Genomic DNA, 18,782 nt, shown 5'->3' on the forward strand with positions numbered 1-18,782 from the left:
CTTTTTGGTGTTTCTTTATTAGGCTTACCTAAATAAAACTTTGTTCTAGTCTGTACTATTCTTTACCATCCAAACAAAAAAAAAATTTTTTTTTTATCAGACTGCTCATCTTTCTTCAGAAGATTTGGGTGCTTTCTTTGAAGTGAGAGGAGCCCTTTGATTCCTGTAAGTAGGACTGGCCCTGTGAGACCACATTCTGAGGCTTGTTGGGGCCGTCAGCCTGCTCAGAATGGGGGCTGAGGTGAGTGTCTGGGAGCCTAGCTGGTCCCAAGCACAGGCCCTGACTTGATCTGAGTGTCCCCATCTCAGGCGTAAGGACAGTTGACAGTAATGGGACGTCCTTGACCACGGTCACTGGCAGGGCATCACTAGAGGGCCTAAGAGTGTGGATTTGTGTATGACCTCTGCAGCAAATCTAAACCCACCCTCTGGGCTTCCAGTGCAAAAAAGAGCAACCGTATCCAAAAATACACCATCTCCTGAGTTCCTTCTCACCTCCAGAGAGCGCCTAGTGAAGCGAAATCAAACCAGAGGCAAAATTCTCATTCGTGACTTTTCACTGCTTCTCTCCCAGAGGATGGAGAGCAGAGAGCCCACTGTTGGGATCACAGGGTGAGGCTTAAAGAGGATTCACCACCCCCAAGTTCTTGTTTGTTTTCTTGTCAGGATTCCCTCCTAAATGAGAGAGCCTTGTCCAGCTGAAAGGAGCCTCGATGACCCTCGACTTCAGTCCTTTACTAGAAATTGAGGTCCGTACAGGTGGCGTGACCATTGGACATGCACCGACAGTGGCAGAGCCAGGACCCCTGAGGTTTGTCCTGGCTTCTTTCAACCTCTTTTCCAGTTCCCTACGGCTGCCAAGGTCTCACCTTCCCAGTGGTGACCCGTTATTTTAAATCCTTTTCCTGCAGCTTCCGGGCCGTTGTCCCCCTTCGGCTGTCACCACCCTCTAGGGCGTCCCTGACCCCACCCACACCTCCGCACACCCTCCACGTCTGACTTCACTCTCGGACCAGTTGCTGCAGTTCCCACCCCTGACCTGCTCTTGCTTCCTGCACATTTGACACAAACGGCACCCACCACCGGAGTGTGAGTTCCCGAGGACACCCACACCTCTTGTCAAGACACCCGGAAGTCTTTCAGGCTGATGGGACCCCTAAAGGACCCCATTTGCGTTCATGCATGGGGACGCGTGCCGTAGGGGGGCATCAGCAAGCCACTCGGCTTGGTTTCCTAAGAAAAGATCATTTAGGCTTTTGATTTTGTGCAAAAGTTATCAGATTGGGCCTAATTTGCAAGTGAGCAGATTCCAGATTGTAAAATAAGAAAGAAGAAATTGTCCACAGTGAGCCGCCCCTCCCCTTCCCAAATAAAGGAAAACCTGCCTTCGAAGTCCTGATTCATAAACCTAGACTGAGTTCGGGATTCGAAAGGTAAACATTTTGAGGAGCTTGAGCACCTGTGCTCCGGTGCCTCAGGCCCTGCCCTGCCCTGCCCAGGGCTGCTCCTGGAATCGGGTCACCCCTCCCCACAGTCAGCATCTGTCCCTCTGGCTGCTCTAGACCTGGGCTCTGCTGTCCTGCTGGGAAATTCCAGCCCCCCCCCCGTGCAACCTGCAGGGGCAGTGGGAGGAGAGAAGGAAAGTTTCATGTGTTCCACCTCCAGACTTTCCCCTGGGGACTGTCCTGGCCGCCTGCCTCCTGCCCCACTCCCCCCAGCGCCGACCACGTCGCAGGGCCCCGGGGCTCCTCCCCTGTGCTGGCCGCCCTCCTATCAGCGCGGAGAAGGGAGGGCCCCCGAGGGGTGCTGCGGGGAAACCCTCTCTTACTGTGCGAGGCCAGGATTCCTCCTGTGGGGCCAGGATTGTCTTTCCAAACCACTAAATGTGCCCAAAGCCAGGTCCACCCAGCTCTCCCCAGGCTGCTCCCAACTACCCGGGGCTCCTGGGAAACCGCAGCTGCTCTCCTAACGCTGTCAACATTCAAGGTAAGGGTTTTGACCTCCCAGACTTTGCAGGAGCCTTGGTGGTGATGCAGTGTCGCCCCGTGAGATTAAATTGGCGTTAAGGACGAGTCTCCTTTTCAAAAGTGGCCCGGTAGACTGGACTTGATGTCTAAACAGCCGACTGGACTTGATGTCTTTCGGGGTCTTTAACCGGAGGCCCTGGGTTCCTGTGGTGCCGCCTCACAGCCTTTGTAAACCCCTTATTCTGAACTTAGCACTTGAGTTCAGTACAAAGATTGTGGCTGTCAGGTAATCCCTGTGACGCTTCCCCCTCACTTCCAGGCCAAAGGTAAAGGGGCGGAGTTATCAGAAGGCCGCAGGGAACCCAGGGGCGAAGGCCTGTGTTGTGGGAAACGGGGTCCCAACTCCATGCTCCTCGGCCTCTTCTGGTCCCCCTGCCCCTGCGGAGATGCACTGGGCCCCCTGGGTGGGCAGTGGGGAACCCGAGCCCAAGTGGCTGACTTTTCTGTCCTACAAGATTTCCATTTCATTCCTTCACAGGGGACCGTGGTCAGTTTTGCTCTTTTGCTATCCTAAGAGCTGTGTGTGTGGAGTTTTTATTGTAAGATTATGCAGTGATGTTCCACGGAAGTACTGCGTTGTGTCTGAACATTGCTCAGCCTAGTACTTTCTGTGCAAGTTTTGTAAAACCCTTATTTCGGTAGCCTGTACCTGACCCCAGCCCTTCCCATGCATCAGGCCGCCAGGGTCAGAGGTCCTTTCAGAACCCCGCAGTGGGCATGGGGGGTCAGGGCTTCCTCCTCAGCAGGCTGGGTCCTGTCCAGTTTAAATCCACACGGACATAAATGTGACATCAACACCTGCTGGTGCCTTAAGGACCTGTTTAAAGGGGAAAAGCTCACTTGTTTTGTTCAAGCAAAACAGGCAAGCAAATAATTGGAGAAGCCAGCCCCTCAGGTGAGTGGACAGAGACAGCCCCGGTGTCAGCAGAACAACAAGTAAAGCCCAACACCCACTCCCAGCCTGTCTTCTTTCTGAGTGTTTGCATGAGGGGCCATCTTAAACATTTATGAAATTTCTAGATTCGGAGCTCAAAACCACTCCAAATTTGAGGATACTGTTGCTTTGGGCAGAGGAGGGAAGGAAGTGGATATATGGGAAGAGGGCACGGGGCATACAGGGTGCCTGTTTCCCTCTTGTTTTTAATATTTTACATAGATGCTGTACGTAGTATAGGGGTTCAGAATGAGCTATATAATGAGGATTATTTTGAGCTAAAGGCAGTTGAGATCCTGTGGGTTCAAGGGAAACTACTGCCCTTCCCCTTACTACCTAGAGGAGTTGAAACTGGGGATTTTTCCCAGGAAAGAATTATTACCACAGATAGATTTCACCAAACTGGCCCCATCTGTGTGTCAGGACAAACATCTAATTACCCAACATCTGCTCTTCTTCTCGTCCTGTGAGTGACCCTCCCGTCCTCAGAAGCCCCGACCCTGTTCCTCAGCTCAGGATGGTGTCTAGACCTCATTTTACCTTTCTGTCTCTGACCCTCTCATGTATGTGGGCTTCCTGTACATACGAAAAACTAAATTGTATTTTCTCTGTCTCATGTCAATTTAATTCTTAGACCAGCCAGAAGAACCTAGAAGTTAGAGGAAACCTAACCAACGTTACTCTTCTGTATTACAAAATACTCAACAAAAAGTTGAAACTCTCCAAAGAAATCTCGCATCCCCCCCTTAAGGGCTTGCAGACTTCTTCCAGAGGTTCAGACCGAGCGGGCCTAGTTTATCCCCTACATTGGGAGGGCCCCAGGGCCCAGGCTGGCAGAATGTGGCTGCAGCCCCAGGGCATTAGAAATGGGGGGGGGGAGACAGCATCCTTGGGGAACTTCTACTGTGCCCCTCATTTCACAGTGAGGACACTTCCAGCCGAGCTCCTGGTAGAGATTTGGGGAGGGCACAGCATGTCCTCAGGACTTTCCATGGATTCAGACACTTTCCAGGAGATTCCTTACATGGTCCAAACCGTATCCCACCTGTCCAAAGCTGGTGGATATCCTCAGAGTGCCAGACCCAGGCCTCCCCTGCACTGTGATGTCTGGTGGGGCTTGTGGCTTGGGTGGGAATTAATCCACTTCTGTCCCATCTATGCTCCCAGCCTAACCATGTTGGGGTCCAGTTGAAACAGGAGGGAAGGGGGCAGGGCACAACCTTTAAAAGAATGACATAGCAATAGGATGTGACAAAAACTGGTTAGAACCAAGTAGGTCCAAGATGGCGGAAGATTCAACTTCCAGTAGACCTTGAGCCTCATTATACGCTCATTGTAATACATTAGCTGCTAAACGACACACCCACCAGCACCATGATAGTTCTGAGGCTAACCATATAAAAGGCCAAAAGGTGGGGAGTGGCCCAATACCTGGAAATCTTCCACCCCTTCCCCGAAATAAGTGAAATAATCCTCCCACTCATTAGCCTGTGAAATTACCCAGCCCATAAGAACTATCCACCCCATATTTCAGGGCCTCTCTCGCCTTCTGAGATGGACCACACTCTGTCTGTGGAGTGTGTTTCTCTCTGGATAAATCTACTTCTTACCTATCACTTCGTCTCCCACTGAATTCTTTCTGCGAAGCAAGACATCAAGAACCTCAAATTCACCGGGAACACAAAAGCGCCTCCGGTGCAGGACAAAGACCTGCCGGGACTGAGGACTGAGGAAGGGGCTGGGACCCGGGGCCTGGGGCCAGCACCCCACAGAGCAGGATGCTGCGTTCCAGAACCAGCTGCAGTGCTCCAGGGGACCCTCCCAGAACCTGAGCTGAGTGATACTCCTGGTGAACCTGACAGGTAACCAGCGATTCTATGAATGCCAGGATATTTTCAACTTACAGTGGGTTTATCATAAATCAAGGAAGACCTGTATATATACATACATACACGCATACACACATATATGCTTATGTATTATGTATATATATACAGAAGCCCATATATTAAATATTTTAAGTTAAAACATGTCAATGTAATTAATTCACCAGTCTTCTGGTGTTGATGTCGCCAAAGCCTTTTTTACTTTTTTTAATTATAGTTGTACTAATTAGAAACTTGTGTCTTTCATAATCCACACCCATATTGCATCATTTATGAGTTCCAGTTTGGATTTTTTAATTAAAGTTAGCCCCAGAACTCAGCAAAGCAATCAGATTGTGCGTCATCTTGGATTTTTACATTTTTTCCAACGTCCTATAAATGTTACACTCACATCTATTTTGACAGCACGTTTGGTTTTGTAAGCAATTCACCTTTATCAAACTTTCCAAAGCGTTCAGCTGAGTTCTTGTAACAACAACTCTTTCTTTTTGCCTTTATGCTTTATTGGTTTTTGTAATACTTATTTAATTTTGATAGCAACTGATGTGAAAAGGTTTGGGAACAAACACAGCTGTCTCTTGAGGTGCACAGGGCCCCAGTTGTGGGCACAGAAGAACAGGGGCTGGGGAGAGGCCACCAGCCACAAGCAGGCTGTGAGTGGTGGGCGACCCTCAGACCCACACAACTCCTGAGATGGCTAAGTGGGGTCTGCTAAGAGAATTTCTATCGTAGCATCAGTCAAGGATAGCGAGAAAGGCATTCATTTTAGGAGAACCGCCAAAGAGGTCTCCCAAAGGGCGGCAGTAAGAAAGTTTAGGGGCCTCTGCCCCTGATTTCTTATTCTGCTGCCTAGATGGCCCCCAAAACCTCACTGAGCTGGAACAGATGAGTAACAGGGTGTCACCAGTTCCAGTGCCATGATTAGGGGACAGGGTTTCTTGCTCAGCATCCCAGGTGCAGCAAGCCTGTCTCCCCGCTCCCAGCTTCCCTGCCTCCCACCATGAGGTCCTAGGAAGAGCACTGTTTGGGAGGGGGGTTTCCCCCTCTGACCGTTCTTGAGCTCTTGTGGCTGGACTAATAATAAAATTGACCCAAGACAGACTCACAGGAGAGAAAGAAACAAATATGAATTCTTACGCAGGGAGGTCTCATAGAAACAGGACCTAAGAAGTGGCCAAAGCAGGCAGCTTCTATACTTTTTAGACAAAGAAACAAATTTGTGAGGAAATGACAGGACAAAGAAACTTTGGCTTTGGTGCTTAATTAGTGAAGAATCTAAACAGAATTGGGGCGTGGGGTAGTCAATGAAATAAGTAACAAGGTTTGCTTATACAGGCTTTTTGCCCGAACTCCCCCTCTCCTTCTACTTCCAGGTGCAGGGAGTGGACCTTTCATAGGAGAGATTTATTTCCTGCCTTCAGGGAGACAGAGACGAGGGTCAGAGTGTCCCTCTTACATCAGCTCTTTCTTAAGTAACTTTAATTCAAAATAACCAATATACCATTGGTGCACATTTGGGGGCACATTTGGGGGCCCCCTGCCCCGGGCCCTGACAGCATCGACCGGACGTTCAGCGCAGTTGACGCTGAGCGGGGCGTCCCCGGCCTCACTCTCCCTGCCTCTGCCCTCCTCTCGCCTCCTCCCCTCTCTTTTCAGGTTTCTCTCCAGCACTGTTTGATACCAGCCCCACGCCAGCCCTTGTTTTCCCAGATGAGGGCGGACACCAGCCAGAGGCTAAACCTCTGAATTGAATCAAGTCCCCCCACCAAAGCCAAAACGAAAGCTGCCAAAGATACACCAAGACGGGTACCGGGCAAACCCCGCGGACTCACAGGAAACCAAGCTGCACTTGCTGGGCTTGCCCGTCTCGCCCGCAGAAATCCCAGCGCTCAGAGCTGAAAGGACATCAGCCGGCATCCTGATCTCCTTGCACCCTGGAGGCCAGGTTCTGGAACTGCCAGTGACTCACTGAGGCTGCCTGGGGCCCAGGAGGCCTGGAACCCACGTTCTGTGGGTCCCCACCCGGAAGGCATCCCCTCCAGCCCCACCTGCCTGCGGTGGGCTCACTGGATGAAGGTTGGAGGTGAGAGGCAGAGCTCTCAAGGCCACGCTTCCCACGGAAGGTGCTTCCAGGGACCTGAGTGTGAAGGTTCCCGAGTCGGCTGCTTGCACAAGCTCAGCGGAGGAGCTGACATCAGAGTTTATGGAAAGGACTGCGGTTACTACTGGTCTCTGTCACATCCCCACACGCATAACCAGAGCCCTCTGTGAACAGAGAAGAGGAGCACATGGATGAAACAAGAGATAAGGTGAACAGGCTTCTGCAGAAGTTCCCGGACTTCCCTGGTGGCGCAGTGGTTGAGAATCCACCTGCCAATGCAGGGGACGTGGGTTCAAGCCCTGGTCCGGGAAGATCCCACGTGCTGCGGAGCAACTAAGCCCGTGCGCCACAACTACTGAGTCTGCACTAGAGCCCACGAGCCACAACTACTGAAGCCCATGTGCCTAGAGCCCATGCTCCACAACAAGAAGCCACCACAATGAGAAGTCTGTGCACCGCAACGAAGAGTAGCCCCCTCTCGCCACAACTAGAGAAAGCCGGCAAGCAGCAGCGAAGACCCAACGCAGCCAAAAATAAATAAATAAATAATTTATTTTTTTTAAAAAAAAGATGAACAGGCTTCTGCAGAAGTTCTCAACAGAGGAGGGCAGCTGAGCAGGCTGGGAAAATCATCTTTAGGCTGTGGGATGGGCAGGGCGATGCATGACGGCTGCTCAGTAAACCCAGGTCATCAACTTGACCGAGGGAGAAGCAGCGTGGTAACCTGTACCATGTACGATGTGGCACCGTGGGCACCCCCTGCTCCTCCTACAGCTGCAGCCACCGCTTGGCCCTACATTCTGGTGTCACCTCCACCGACCGCAAGCTCACTCCCCAGCATGAACTCCACACTCACTTCAGTGTAACATTTTTAGTTCTTAGAGGTGCCTAAGAAAACTGGTGGGAATAATAACATTCACTGTGTCTTGGCTTCTGTTATTCTTTCAACAGGTGGTAGGAGGTGTGAAGTTTGAAAGAAGAGAGCAGGATCCACTTATTTTCCTTAAATCGGGTAGAGAGATGAAGACTACTGTATCATCTGGCGGGGGCTGCCACGAAGTCCCACAGATGGGGGGGCTTCAACAACAGAAGTTAATTTCCTCACCGTTATGGAGGCTGGAAGTCTGAGGTCAAGGTGTCGGCAGGGTTGGTTTCCTCTGAGGTCTCTCTCCTTGGCTTGTAGACAGCTGTCTTCTCTCAGTCTTCACGTGGTCGTCCCTCTGTGTGTGTCTGTGTCCTAATCTCCTCTTCTTATAAAGACACCAGTCATCTTGGATTAGGACCTAACCACCTCATTTTAAAGACTCTGTCTTCAAATACAGTCACATTCGGAGGTACTGGGGCTTGAGACCTCAGCATATGAATTTGGGGGGGAACCCAATTCATCCAATAACAAATCCCTTGGGGATGGAATTAAGGGTCACGATGCTGACAAAATGCCCCTCCTCACCCCACTCCACAGTGATGACGAACACTGGGGCAGAAAGGAGGCAGGTAACCTGCCTCATCACACCTGAATAATAATAAAACCTACATTTTAAAGCAGACTCTCAACTCCCCCCGGAAATAACATCCACTTCATGCTCCCAAGTCTGTGCCCTCACCCTAGACTTCTCTTCTAGGCTTCAGGCCTTAGATGTCCTGCTTTGTACTGTACACCTCCATATGCCCGTCCCAGGGGCACCCAAGCCCACCTTCTCCCTATAGCTTCTCCTGTGTTCCCAACCTGTGGAGTGATACCACCATCAATCCAACTGTCTATCCCCAAACCTGGGAGTCCTCCTAGTCTCCCCAGCCTCTCCTCCTGTAGTTCATCAGTCTCCACTGAACACTTAGCACATTGTGTGGCCTTGTCTGGTTACAGTTGTCTGTGTGTCACCTTCTGGTCTGTGATCCATGAGTTTTAGGGACCGTGGCTCCATTTTCCCCACTGTATCCTCAGAGCCTAGGCTAATACTTGATAAATGTATGAATTAATGAAGAAGTGAATGTTGAGGAGGAAACCGGCCCCGAGACAGAATGGTAAGTTACAAGAGAAGCGGCGTGTCGCCAGCCTGTCCTTTCTGCAGGGCTCTCTCCCGTCCCCCTGAGCTGCCACCTGCTGTCAGGGGCAGCAGCAGATCGAGCTGATGAGCGTCCCTGGGACTGCATGTCTGGCAATGTCCTACCTCAGTCAGTGTCTAGGACTTTACCCTTTATATGCAGCTGGCCAAAGGGAATACCGTGAGGCATTAGCATTAAGCACACAAACGGACACACAGGAGGGCGCCTCGCTGGCTTGGGACGGGCCACCTCCCCGGCCTGTCCCACTGCAGAGCTGCTAGGGCAACAGAGCACATGTCAGGGCTTCTTGGAATCAAAGAATGTGAGCACTGGACGGTGGTGTAGACACCTCAAGATTCCAACAATTACAGAGGGAGCAGGGCATCCCTGTCATGAGGGATTCATGTGGCCTGAGGTGTGACCTGACCTTCAGGGTTGGAGTCCCCACGGGGGGACACAGCCCGTCCCTGAGTCTGGCCGCCCACAACCCGCACACACGCCAGAGGGACTTCGTCTCTGTATCTGCCCAGTACGCAGTCACTCGGCGAAGAGAGAAAAGTGTAGTGAAAGCTGGACCGTGGTTAACTTGTGGTGTGTGGCGATGCCAGGGGAGCAGGGATTCTCAGTGGAAATGAGCTTTCTGGAGAAAGCCAAGAGCCCGTAGGGACATTTGGGTATCTACCAGCTCAATTTATGAAACTCCGTTCTTCCTCCTCAAAATGTCAAGCAATTAAAATTCTTAGACATAGTCACGAGACCCTCCACCCAAGGGGAGAATCTCCCCGACACCTCCTCTGGTTGTCCGTGCCACGGAATGGGACTCGGGGGTCCTCATTACAGAGCCCATACCTACAGGGCTGACCTGGGCCCTACACAGTCCGCTGAACTAAGCTCCCACACGCAGAGTGAGGGGACCCTCCGAGGGGGTCACTCTGATGCTTCCATTTTGACATGGGGTTGTCTTGATTGGACCTGAAAAACAAACCATGGCAGTTCAACTTTTTTTGGACCAACTGGTGTTTAAAACAGACCCCTCTTACTCCTTCCTCCAAGTCGCATCTTGGACTTGGGGCACTGATGTGGTATAATAGGGGCTTAGAGCTGGGGAGGGGTCAGGGATGGGATGAGACTCAGAGAAGAGTGTCTGGAAAGAGGGGTGCTCAGAAATGGGTGGGTGTTATAAGTTGGATTTTGTCCCCCAAGATAAGATCAAGTCCTAACCCCCAGGACCTGTGAATATGACCTTAATTGGAAATAGGTGTAATCAAGTTAAGCTGAGGTCTTGGCAGGTGTAATCAAGTTAAGATGAGGTCATAAGGGTTGGCCTAATCCAAAATGACTATCCATAAAAAGAAACGAAATTGAGTTATTTGTAGTGAGGTGGATGGACCTAGAATCTGTCATACACAGTGAAGTAAGTCAGAAAGAGAAAAACAAATACCGTATGCTAACCCATATATATGGAAGCTAAACAAAAAATGGTTCTGATGAACCTAGGGGCAGGACAGGAATAAAAACGCAGACGTAGAGAATGGAGTTGAGGACACAGGGAGGGGGAAGGGGAAGCTGGGACGAAGTGAGAGAGTGGCATGGACATATATACACTACCAAATGTAAAATAGATAGCTAGTGGGAAGCAGCCGCATAGCAAGGGGAGATCAGCTCGGTGTTTTGTGTCCACCTAGAGGGGTGGGATAGGGAGGGGGGGAGGGAGACGCAAGAGGGAGGGGATATGGGAACATATGTATATGTATAGCTGATTCACTTTGTTATAAAGCAGAAACTAACACCATTGTAAAGCAATTATACTTTCTTTCAATAAAGATGTTGAAAAAAAAATGACTGGCGTCCTTAGGAAAAGAAGAAAATGCCGCGTGAAGACGGAGGCACATGCGGAGAAGACCATGTGAAGATGGAGGCAGAGATGGGGTGATGCTTTATAAGCCAAGGAACGCCAACAACTGCCAGCAAATTGCCAGAAGCTGGGAGAGACCCGGAACAGTCTCCCTCACAGCCTCAAAAGGAACCAGCCCTCCTGACACCTTGATTTTGAACTTTTAGCCTCCAGAACTGCAAGAGAAGGTTTTTGTTGTTTTAAGTCACCCGGTTGATGGTACTTTATTACAGCAGCCCCAGCAAACTCATACCGTGGGCGAGAGAGATGCTGGCGTCTCCAAGGACCCCTCCGGCCAGGTTTCTCAAGCCTGAGCTGCAGCAGGATGACCTGGAGGGCTTGTTGAGACACTGAGCGCTGGGCCCCTCCCCCAGGCCGGCCGGTTCAGCAGGTCTGCGGTGGGGCCCAAGAATGTGCATTTCTAACAAGTGGTGCTGATGCCGCTCTTCCGGGGACCACTCTTTGAGAACCCCTGCTCTCGGGGCCTGGGTGTGGCCTGGGCATTGGGACCTTCCGGTCCCGGTAATGATGAGATGTCTATCCCTGCTGATACGAGTTGTGCCAGCCCACTCGGCAGACGTCTGTGGCCACAGCCAGTTTTCATTTAAATGATTTCTGTAGTATTGAGTGGTTTACGGAGGTGCTGGTTCATGAAACACCGCCTCCACCGCACGCACACTGACCCCATGTGGTAGATGTTGTAGTCCCTGTTGTTACAGACAAGGAAAATGAGGCTCAGGCGTGGGTGTGAGTCCTCAGCAGGACACTTCTCCCTCCTGAGTCCCTGAGCTCAGGGGTCTGCGCTCTGAGCCCCGCTTTGGAACATCCCTGGCTGGTTCAGTCCTCGGAATTCAGATTTCCCTCTTTGTAAGTCACACCCGTCATCGCCTTGTCTGAATACAGAGCCATCACCCTCCTCCTGCGGCAGTGCTGGAAGCCGGCGGTGCACCTCGGCTCGGCTCTCCCCAACCCATTGTTGCTGCTTCCGGCCGGAGCTCACCATCTCGTCCTCTTTCCTGATCCTGTTTTGTTCCCAGATGCCCTCCGGATGTGACTTCCTCCTTCCTGTCTCCAGGTGCTCAGCACAAACCAGCCCCAAGCAGCTTTGGATGCGAGGAGCCTGGCGTGCAGCGTGGACAGGTGGTGAGAAATGCTTGGGAGGACGGCCAAGAAGCATTTGTAACATCCGGAGTCAGACAGGTCTGCAGCCCTGCTGGCCTGGCCGCTCTCCGCGGAGGAAGCCCCTGCTTGTGAGGGCAGCAAACTGCAGGCTGGCCAGGCCCTCTCCTGCCACCTCCATGCCCTTTGATGAGGGCTGGGTCAGTGCAAACAGGGTGTGAGTGTGAGCTTTTCACCCCAGCCAGGTGTGGACATGAGCTGTGGGCTCCTGGGAGAGGTACTCAGGGTGCAGAGATGGACCTTTCAGCTGAGGTTCTGCACCTTCAATCCACAGACCCCAAGAGCAGAATTCCAAATTCTTCCAGCCTTTAAACACCATTCCTGCCCCAGCCGCAGGCAGGAAGCACCCTCCACCGCGAGCACCACGTCCCCAGGATCGACGTTCAGTGCTGGGACCTGTCTTACCACAGGGGCCACAGCCCCGTGTCTGTGGGTCACTCTGGAGCTGAGTGTCCTCCCTGCCCCGAGCCCAGCGGAGCCAGAGACGGGGGCAGGATGGAAGAAAAGCGCATCCAGAGCCTCGACGTGAGCCCCCGAGAGCTTCTCCTGGGACACAGCAGCGTGCGAGGAAGGATGCTCATCAGCTCAAACCAGTGCGGGCGGACTGAGCGCCAACCCCCATCCCAGGAGTAACGTGCACTGTGCTGCAGGGGGGCTGCGAGGAGGAGCCTGTGCCCCCGGCGTCTCTCGGGAGCTGACCGTCTGGGCGCCCCGTGAGACGGTCCCCTCTCAAGAGAGCCACTGCGAAGCTCTGCACGGAAGAGTCAAGTGCCCCAAACCTGGAAATTGTGAGGTGGAGGAAGCTGATCATCTGGAGCGGAAGGCGGTCACTGGAGATCAGGGACCGGGGATGACCTCGGGGAGGACCCGTCTGAAGCTGGAGCTCTGGGGTAGGGGGCGGGGGGGGGGGGCGCCGTGGAGGCCGTGAGCACGTTGCTTTGGGCCTGTGCCGCGGAGACAGACGTCACGCTGGCCCTGGTGCTCCCCGCACGTTGGCAGGGAAATGCGTGTTTTATTTTACAGAACTCAAAATCGCCCAAGTGGAAAAGCTCTGTGCCTTGTTTTAAACTCAAGAAAGCGCCGGAAAGGTTTGTTTTGACGGAATGGAAACAACACTCCCATGGATAAGCACTTTCTGACACACACAAAGCAAATGAAAAGCTTGTGCCCACTTTCCTGACTTTCTCCCCCAGCAGTGTCCCCAGTCACACACGTCACAGGAATGTGTACCCCCTGCACCAGGTTCAGACTCTCCTATAAAAGCGCACCCCACCCAGTCTCTCACCCCACTCCCCGACCCCAGAGGCGGCTGGGCCAATAACTTGCAGTACGTGCGGCCTCCCCATGTTTTCTGACTTTCTCAGGAAAACCTTGGCATTTTTGTAAACATTAGTGCCAAGCTTTTAGAAATTTTGTTTTTTGGGGGGGGAGTATTTTTGCTCTTTACAACAACTTGCCACCCCAATTTGGAAACCTTGTCTAAATTGTGGATTTTTTACTCAGCCAATGATTCTTTCGGTTGTGACTGCATTTGCTGTGAAAATACTCTTTTCCTGGAAGAAACCGCACACCCTTCAGAGGCCAAGGACGCAGTGGCGTTTATTAGGATACATCAGAGGTAGGTTCACCGTAAAGCTAATGAGTGCAAGCTTCTGGGCTCCTCACTTACCATCCAAGACCTTGTACCTAATTTTGCATCTATTGTTTTGTATTCTTTCCTTAAAGAACCCACCCACCCCCAAAATTGTATAAGCTTTGGGCCCCCAACCCTGGACCCCCTACCCCCAGATGCAGTCTTAAAGCCCGTGACCTCTTAGACCTCATTCTCCTCTAAGGGCGAGGGGCCTCCAGTCCGGTTGATGTTCTGTGCTTCGGAGGAACTTTTTCCCGGAGGGGAGGAGGAGGAGGAGGCTGAGGCTTTGCGCTTCCAAATGCTGCGGAGCCACTTCCTGTAACGCGTCGACGCGAAGAAGTAAATGACGGGGTCGATGCTGCAGTTCAAGTTCATGAGGCACACCGTGAGCTGAAGGCACAGTTTGAAAGCCCTCTGCTCGGGGCAGGTTGGCTGGTGGAGCACCTTTCTCACCATGAACTGGATGACGTTGAAGTGGTAGGGGACGAAGCACACAAGCACGGCCACCAGCACCACCAGGGTGAGCAGGCAGGCCTTGTGGTGGTGCCCCTTCCTGCTTGTCAGAGGGTTGTCCCGGGCCGTCCTGCACAGCTTCACGGTGATGTTCACGTAGCAGAAGAGAATGATGCCCAGCGGCCCGCAGAAGCTCAGAGCGGAGGTCACTAGGACCACGACGGGCAGCGTGAGCACCGGCTGGACGCTGTCGAACTCCATGCAGGTCAGCCTGCCGGCCACGAGCTTGGTCATGGGGAGCAAGAGCAGGGGCGCCGTCTGCAGAGACGCCAGGACCCACACAGCCACGCAGATGAGCCTGGCCCGCCCGGGGTTGCGGAGCCGGGGACACTGGTGGGTGCGGACCACAGCCACGTAACGGTCCACGCTCACGCACGCCATCAGGTAGATCCCTGAGTAGGTGTTCACGTAGAATATGAAGGCCGTCAGCCTGCAGAACCCTTCACCGAAAGGCCAGCTGAAGTCCAGCACATAGTAGGCGATCTTTCCGGGCAGGGCCAGGGTGAACAGGAGGTCGGACACTGCCAGGTGGACCAGGTAGACATTTGTTGAGTTGATCTTCTTGCCCTTTTGATAAGCAAGGCGAAGGGCAAGGATGTTTCCCAGGGTGCCGAAGACCAAGAGGGCCGTGTAGAACAAAGAGAGCATCACGCTGGCCACCCGGGGTGGGTGGTGAGGAAGGCAGGAGTTGGCGTGGTGGACGAGGCTGTTTGGTTCAGCCGTGCAGGAAGCCATGTCATAGAGGTCCTTGGGGAGACAGAAAATTAAAATGTAATATTGTATCTGTGGGCTTAACGCCTCTATCGAGTAATACTTAATAATTTGCTGAAGCCACATGCCTGTGAAAAGCATATATCTTTTTTTTTTAATTTAATTGGATTATAGCTGATTTACAATGTTGTGTTAGTTTCAGGTGTGCAGCAAAATGATTCAGTTATACATATATTCATTCTTTTTTTAGATTCTTTTCTCATATAGGTTATCACAGATTGAGTTCCCTGTGCTTTACAGTAGGTCCTGTTGGTTATCTTATACATAGTAGTGTGTATATGTTCATCCCAAGCTCCTGATTTATCCCTTCCCCCAATGTTTCCCCTTTGGTAACCATCAGTTTGTTTTCAATATCTGTACGTCTGTTTCTGTTTTGTAAATGGGTAAAGAAGATGCGGTACGTATAAGCCTACCTCTTTTTAAGTAAATTTATGTGGAGGTGTGACATACTGTTCCACTCACTGTTGCTATGTAACAGATTACCCCCAGAATTTAGCAACTTAAAACACTGTATGATTTTCACAGTCAGGTTTTGAACAGGACACAGCGGGGTTGGCTTTTCTCTGCTCCCCACTGTCGGGAGCCTCAGCTGGGAAGAATCAACAACTGAGGGTTACTCAGTGGCGGGGCTGGGACCATCTGGAGGTGATTTTACTCACATGAGTGGTGGTTGACGCTGACTCTTGGCTGGAGCCTCAACTGGGCTGTCAGCTACGGCACCTGCACGAGGGTTCCTCGTGAGACGGGGGCTTCCTCACAACATGGTGGCCTGCACGTACCTCAGTTTCTTACACAGTAGGTTGAGGCTCCAAAAGAAGGTGTCCCGGAAACTAGGTAGAATCTCCATCTATTAACCATGTGTTTTATTTGCTATATCCTAGTGCTCTGATGTCTTGGGGCCTGGCTGACCCTGGAGGAGCTGCCCTTCCCTGGGTTAAGCAGTCCCTTGAGTGTACTTTTCAAATGCAAACCAACCACTCCCACCACCTGCCCTAATCAACCCAGGGCCAGGTACCAGGGGCAGCCCCTCTGTCCCAGAGCCCCCTGAGATGATTCAAACAATCCTAAGCCTGCTGACCCTGCCTTGCCTGTTCCCTTCCACCGAAACCACAGTAAAGGGCTCTTGCCCACATTTCTGCTCCTCTCGCTCTGTCTCCTCACCAACCCCAGCTCTCCCCCTGTGGCCCCCCGTGATGTGGCATGGCCCCTCTTCTTGGGGTCTGTAAGTAACAAGCTCTCTTTCTCAACAGCAATCATCCCCTGATCTGTCGGCCTTACTGACCCTCAGATTTTCTGTTAACACACTGTACTCAAAAACACTGCATCACCTTTTCTAAGCTGGCCTGGGAAGTGTGGTATCATCATGTCCGCCTTCTACTGTTATAAGTGAGTCACAAGCCCACCCAGAATCAAGAAGAGGAGACATAGCTCCCACCTCTCAATAGGAGGAAGGTCAAAGAATTTGCAGCCATTTACAAATCACAGCACACATGCAAAAATGTGCACAAATCATAAAAGTAGAGCTTGATGATTTTCATAAAGTGAACATGTCTGTGTGATTAGCCCCCAGATTAGGAGACACCTCACCAGCACCCCCAGAAGCTCTCCTTTGCCCCCCGCCCAGCCTCTACCTCCACTCAAGGGTAATCAGTATCCTAACTTCTAAAATCACAACTCAGTATGTCTGCTTCTGAACTTTAAGTTAATGAAATCCTACGCCATGGGTATGTGTATTCTCACACACAGAGCTTCTTTGGGTCACCATTAGTTTGTGAGATTCACCCACGCTGTGGTGTAGTTGTGGTGTGGTGTAGTTGCGGTTTGTTCCTTCTCATTGCTGTATGATAGTCCATTGTATGTATGCATCACCACCTATTTACATCCATCCTACTGTTGGTGAACATTTCTGTTATATCAAGTTCAGCTATGCATGTTCTTTCACGTGTCTTTGGTGACACATAAATATCTATTTTGCTGAGTACTGTACATAGCTAGGAGTGGGGCTGGTGAGTCACAGGTTCCGCACGTTTCGTTTTGGCAGGTCCTGGCCAAAGCAGCCGCTCTGCATACTCCCAGCAGTGTATGGGATTCCCATGGCACCTCATCCTCGCCAGCCCTGGGCATGGTCAGTCTTTTTCAGGTGAACCAGTCTGGTGGGTGTGCAGGGGTATCTTCTTGTGGTTTAAATTGGCATTTGCCTAATGACTACTGACAGTGAGCACATTTTCACAGGTTTATTGGCCATTTATATATCTTCTTTTTTTTTAATGTGTTAGACATTATTACTATTATGATTACTGTTCTATTACTACTACCACTACTACTATCATTATCTTTTATTTTTTATTTTTTTTAAAAATTTTTATTGGAGTATAGTTGCTTTACAGTGTTGTGTTAGTTTCTGCTGTACAGCAAAGTGAATCAGTTATACATATACATATATCCCCTCTTTTTTGGATTTCCTTCCCATTTAGGTCACCACAGAGTGTTGAGTAGAGTTCCCTGTGCTCTACAGTAGGTTCTCATTAGTTATCTATTTCATACATAGTGGTGTGTACATGTCAGTCCCAATCTCCCAACGCATCCCACCCCCACTTCCCCCCTTGGTATCCATAAGTTTGTTCTCTACATCTGTTTCTATTTCTGTTTTGCAGATAAGTTCATCTGTACCATTTTTCTAGATTCCAGATGTGGAGAAAAGGGAGCCCTCCTACACTGTTGATGGGAATGTAAATTGGTGCAGCCACTATGGAGAACGGTATGGAGGTTCCTCAAAAAACTAAAAATAGAGCTACCATATGACCCAGCAACCCCACACCTGGGCATGTACCTGGAGAAAACCAATGCTCTCAGTGCAGCAGGTGGAGCCTGAGTGACTGTCCCTGTGATGCACACGTGAGCACTGTGATTGCAGAGGGTGTGCAGTTTACCCAAGGGCCACAGTAGCTCACGGGACCAGAGATACAGGTGGAGGTGCTGAACTTCTGCAGTCACGTGCTGGCTTGAAGGGCACCAGCTCCATGAGCCCCAAAACCTCACTTGAGTCAGGACACAGCTGTTCCCTCCTTTACCAATTTGGGGCTAGCTAGTAGGGATCCTGCTGTAGATTGTGCCTCATTGCAACCTATGCATAGAGAGCTCTGTCTAGTCTCTGCAGATGGAGAAGAGGCCTCCATTCAAATGGAAAGTAAGAAAAGTCCATCTGAACAGTAGAAAGAGGAACATTGAAAAGTCCTTTGAACCTCAGGATGATGGATGGATGGATGGATAGATGGAGACGATATAGTGAGGATGATTAGATAGATAGATGGTTAGATAGGTGGGTAGGTAAATAGATGGTAGATAGATAATAGATTAGATAGATATAGAGATGGTGACTAGACAGTCAGATAGAGATAGATGAATAGATAGCTAGATAGAGATAGGTAGGTAGTTACGCTCTCCCAGGGGTCCTGCCAGCTCCGAATCCAGAGGGAAGGCTCTTCTGATTCATCCCTTCACTGAACAATCCGGTCCTCAGGTCGCACTGAGGTGGGAGCTGCGGGGATGGGCTCTGTGCCCCCAGCAGGGCGAGGAGGGTGTCTCAAGGGGCCAGTTTAGCTCAGGAGGGTCTCAGCCACGGGTCGACTCAGCCGCTGGAATCACTAGCAATCAGTCACAGAGCAGTGGTTTGACGCCTGTTGGAACTTTCTGTGTCCCTTTTCCTGTCTGTTCAGGACTCACTGGGCACAGGGGTGGGACTGGCTCCTAAGGAAACCCCACCCTGAGCAAGCGTCCCCCGCTTCCTGACTTTCCTGGGCC

General features: G+C 51.2%; 1 protein-coding gene across 1 annotated transcript; it reads right to left on the minus strand.

The window, feature by feature from the left end:
- Positions 1-12,992: 12,992 nt before the first annotated feature.
- On the minus strand, positions 12,993-17,027 carry LOC309615995 (G-protein coupled receptor 183-like). The gene has a single exon (XM_082366144.1). The coding sequence runs from the start codon at positions 15,060-15,062 to the stop codon at positions 13,878-13,880; it is 1,185 nt and encodes a 394-aa protein (XP_082222270.1). The 5' UTR covers positions 15,063-17,027; the 3' UTR covers positions 12,993-13,877.
- Between the last annotated feature and the right edge of the window lie 1,755 nt (positions 17,028-18,782).

This window comes from Balaenoptera borealis (assembly GCF_965194805.1).
Source record: "Balaenoptera borealis genome assembly, chromosome: 18".
NCBI lineage: Eukaryota > Metazoa > Chordata > Mammalia > Artiodactyla > Balaenopteridae > Balaenoptera > Balaenoptera borealis.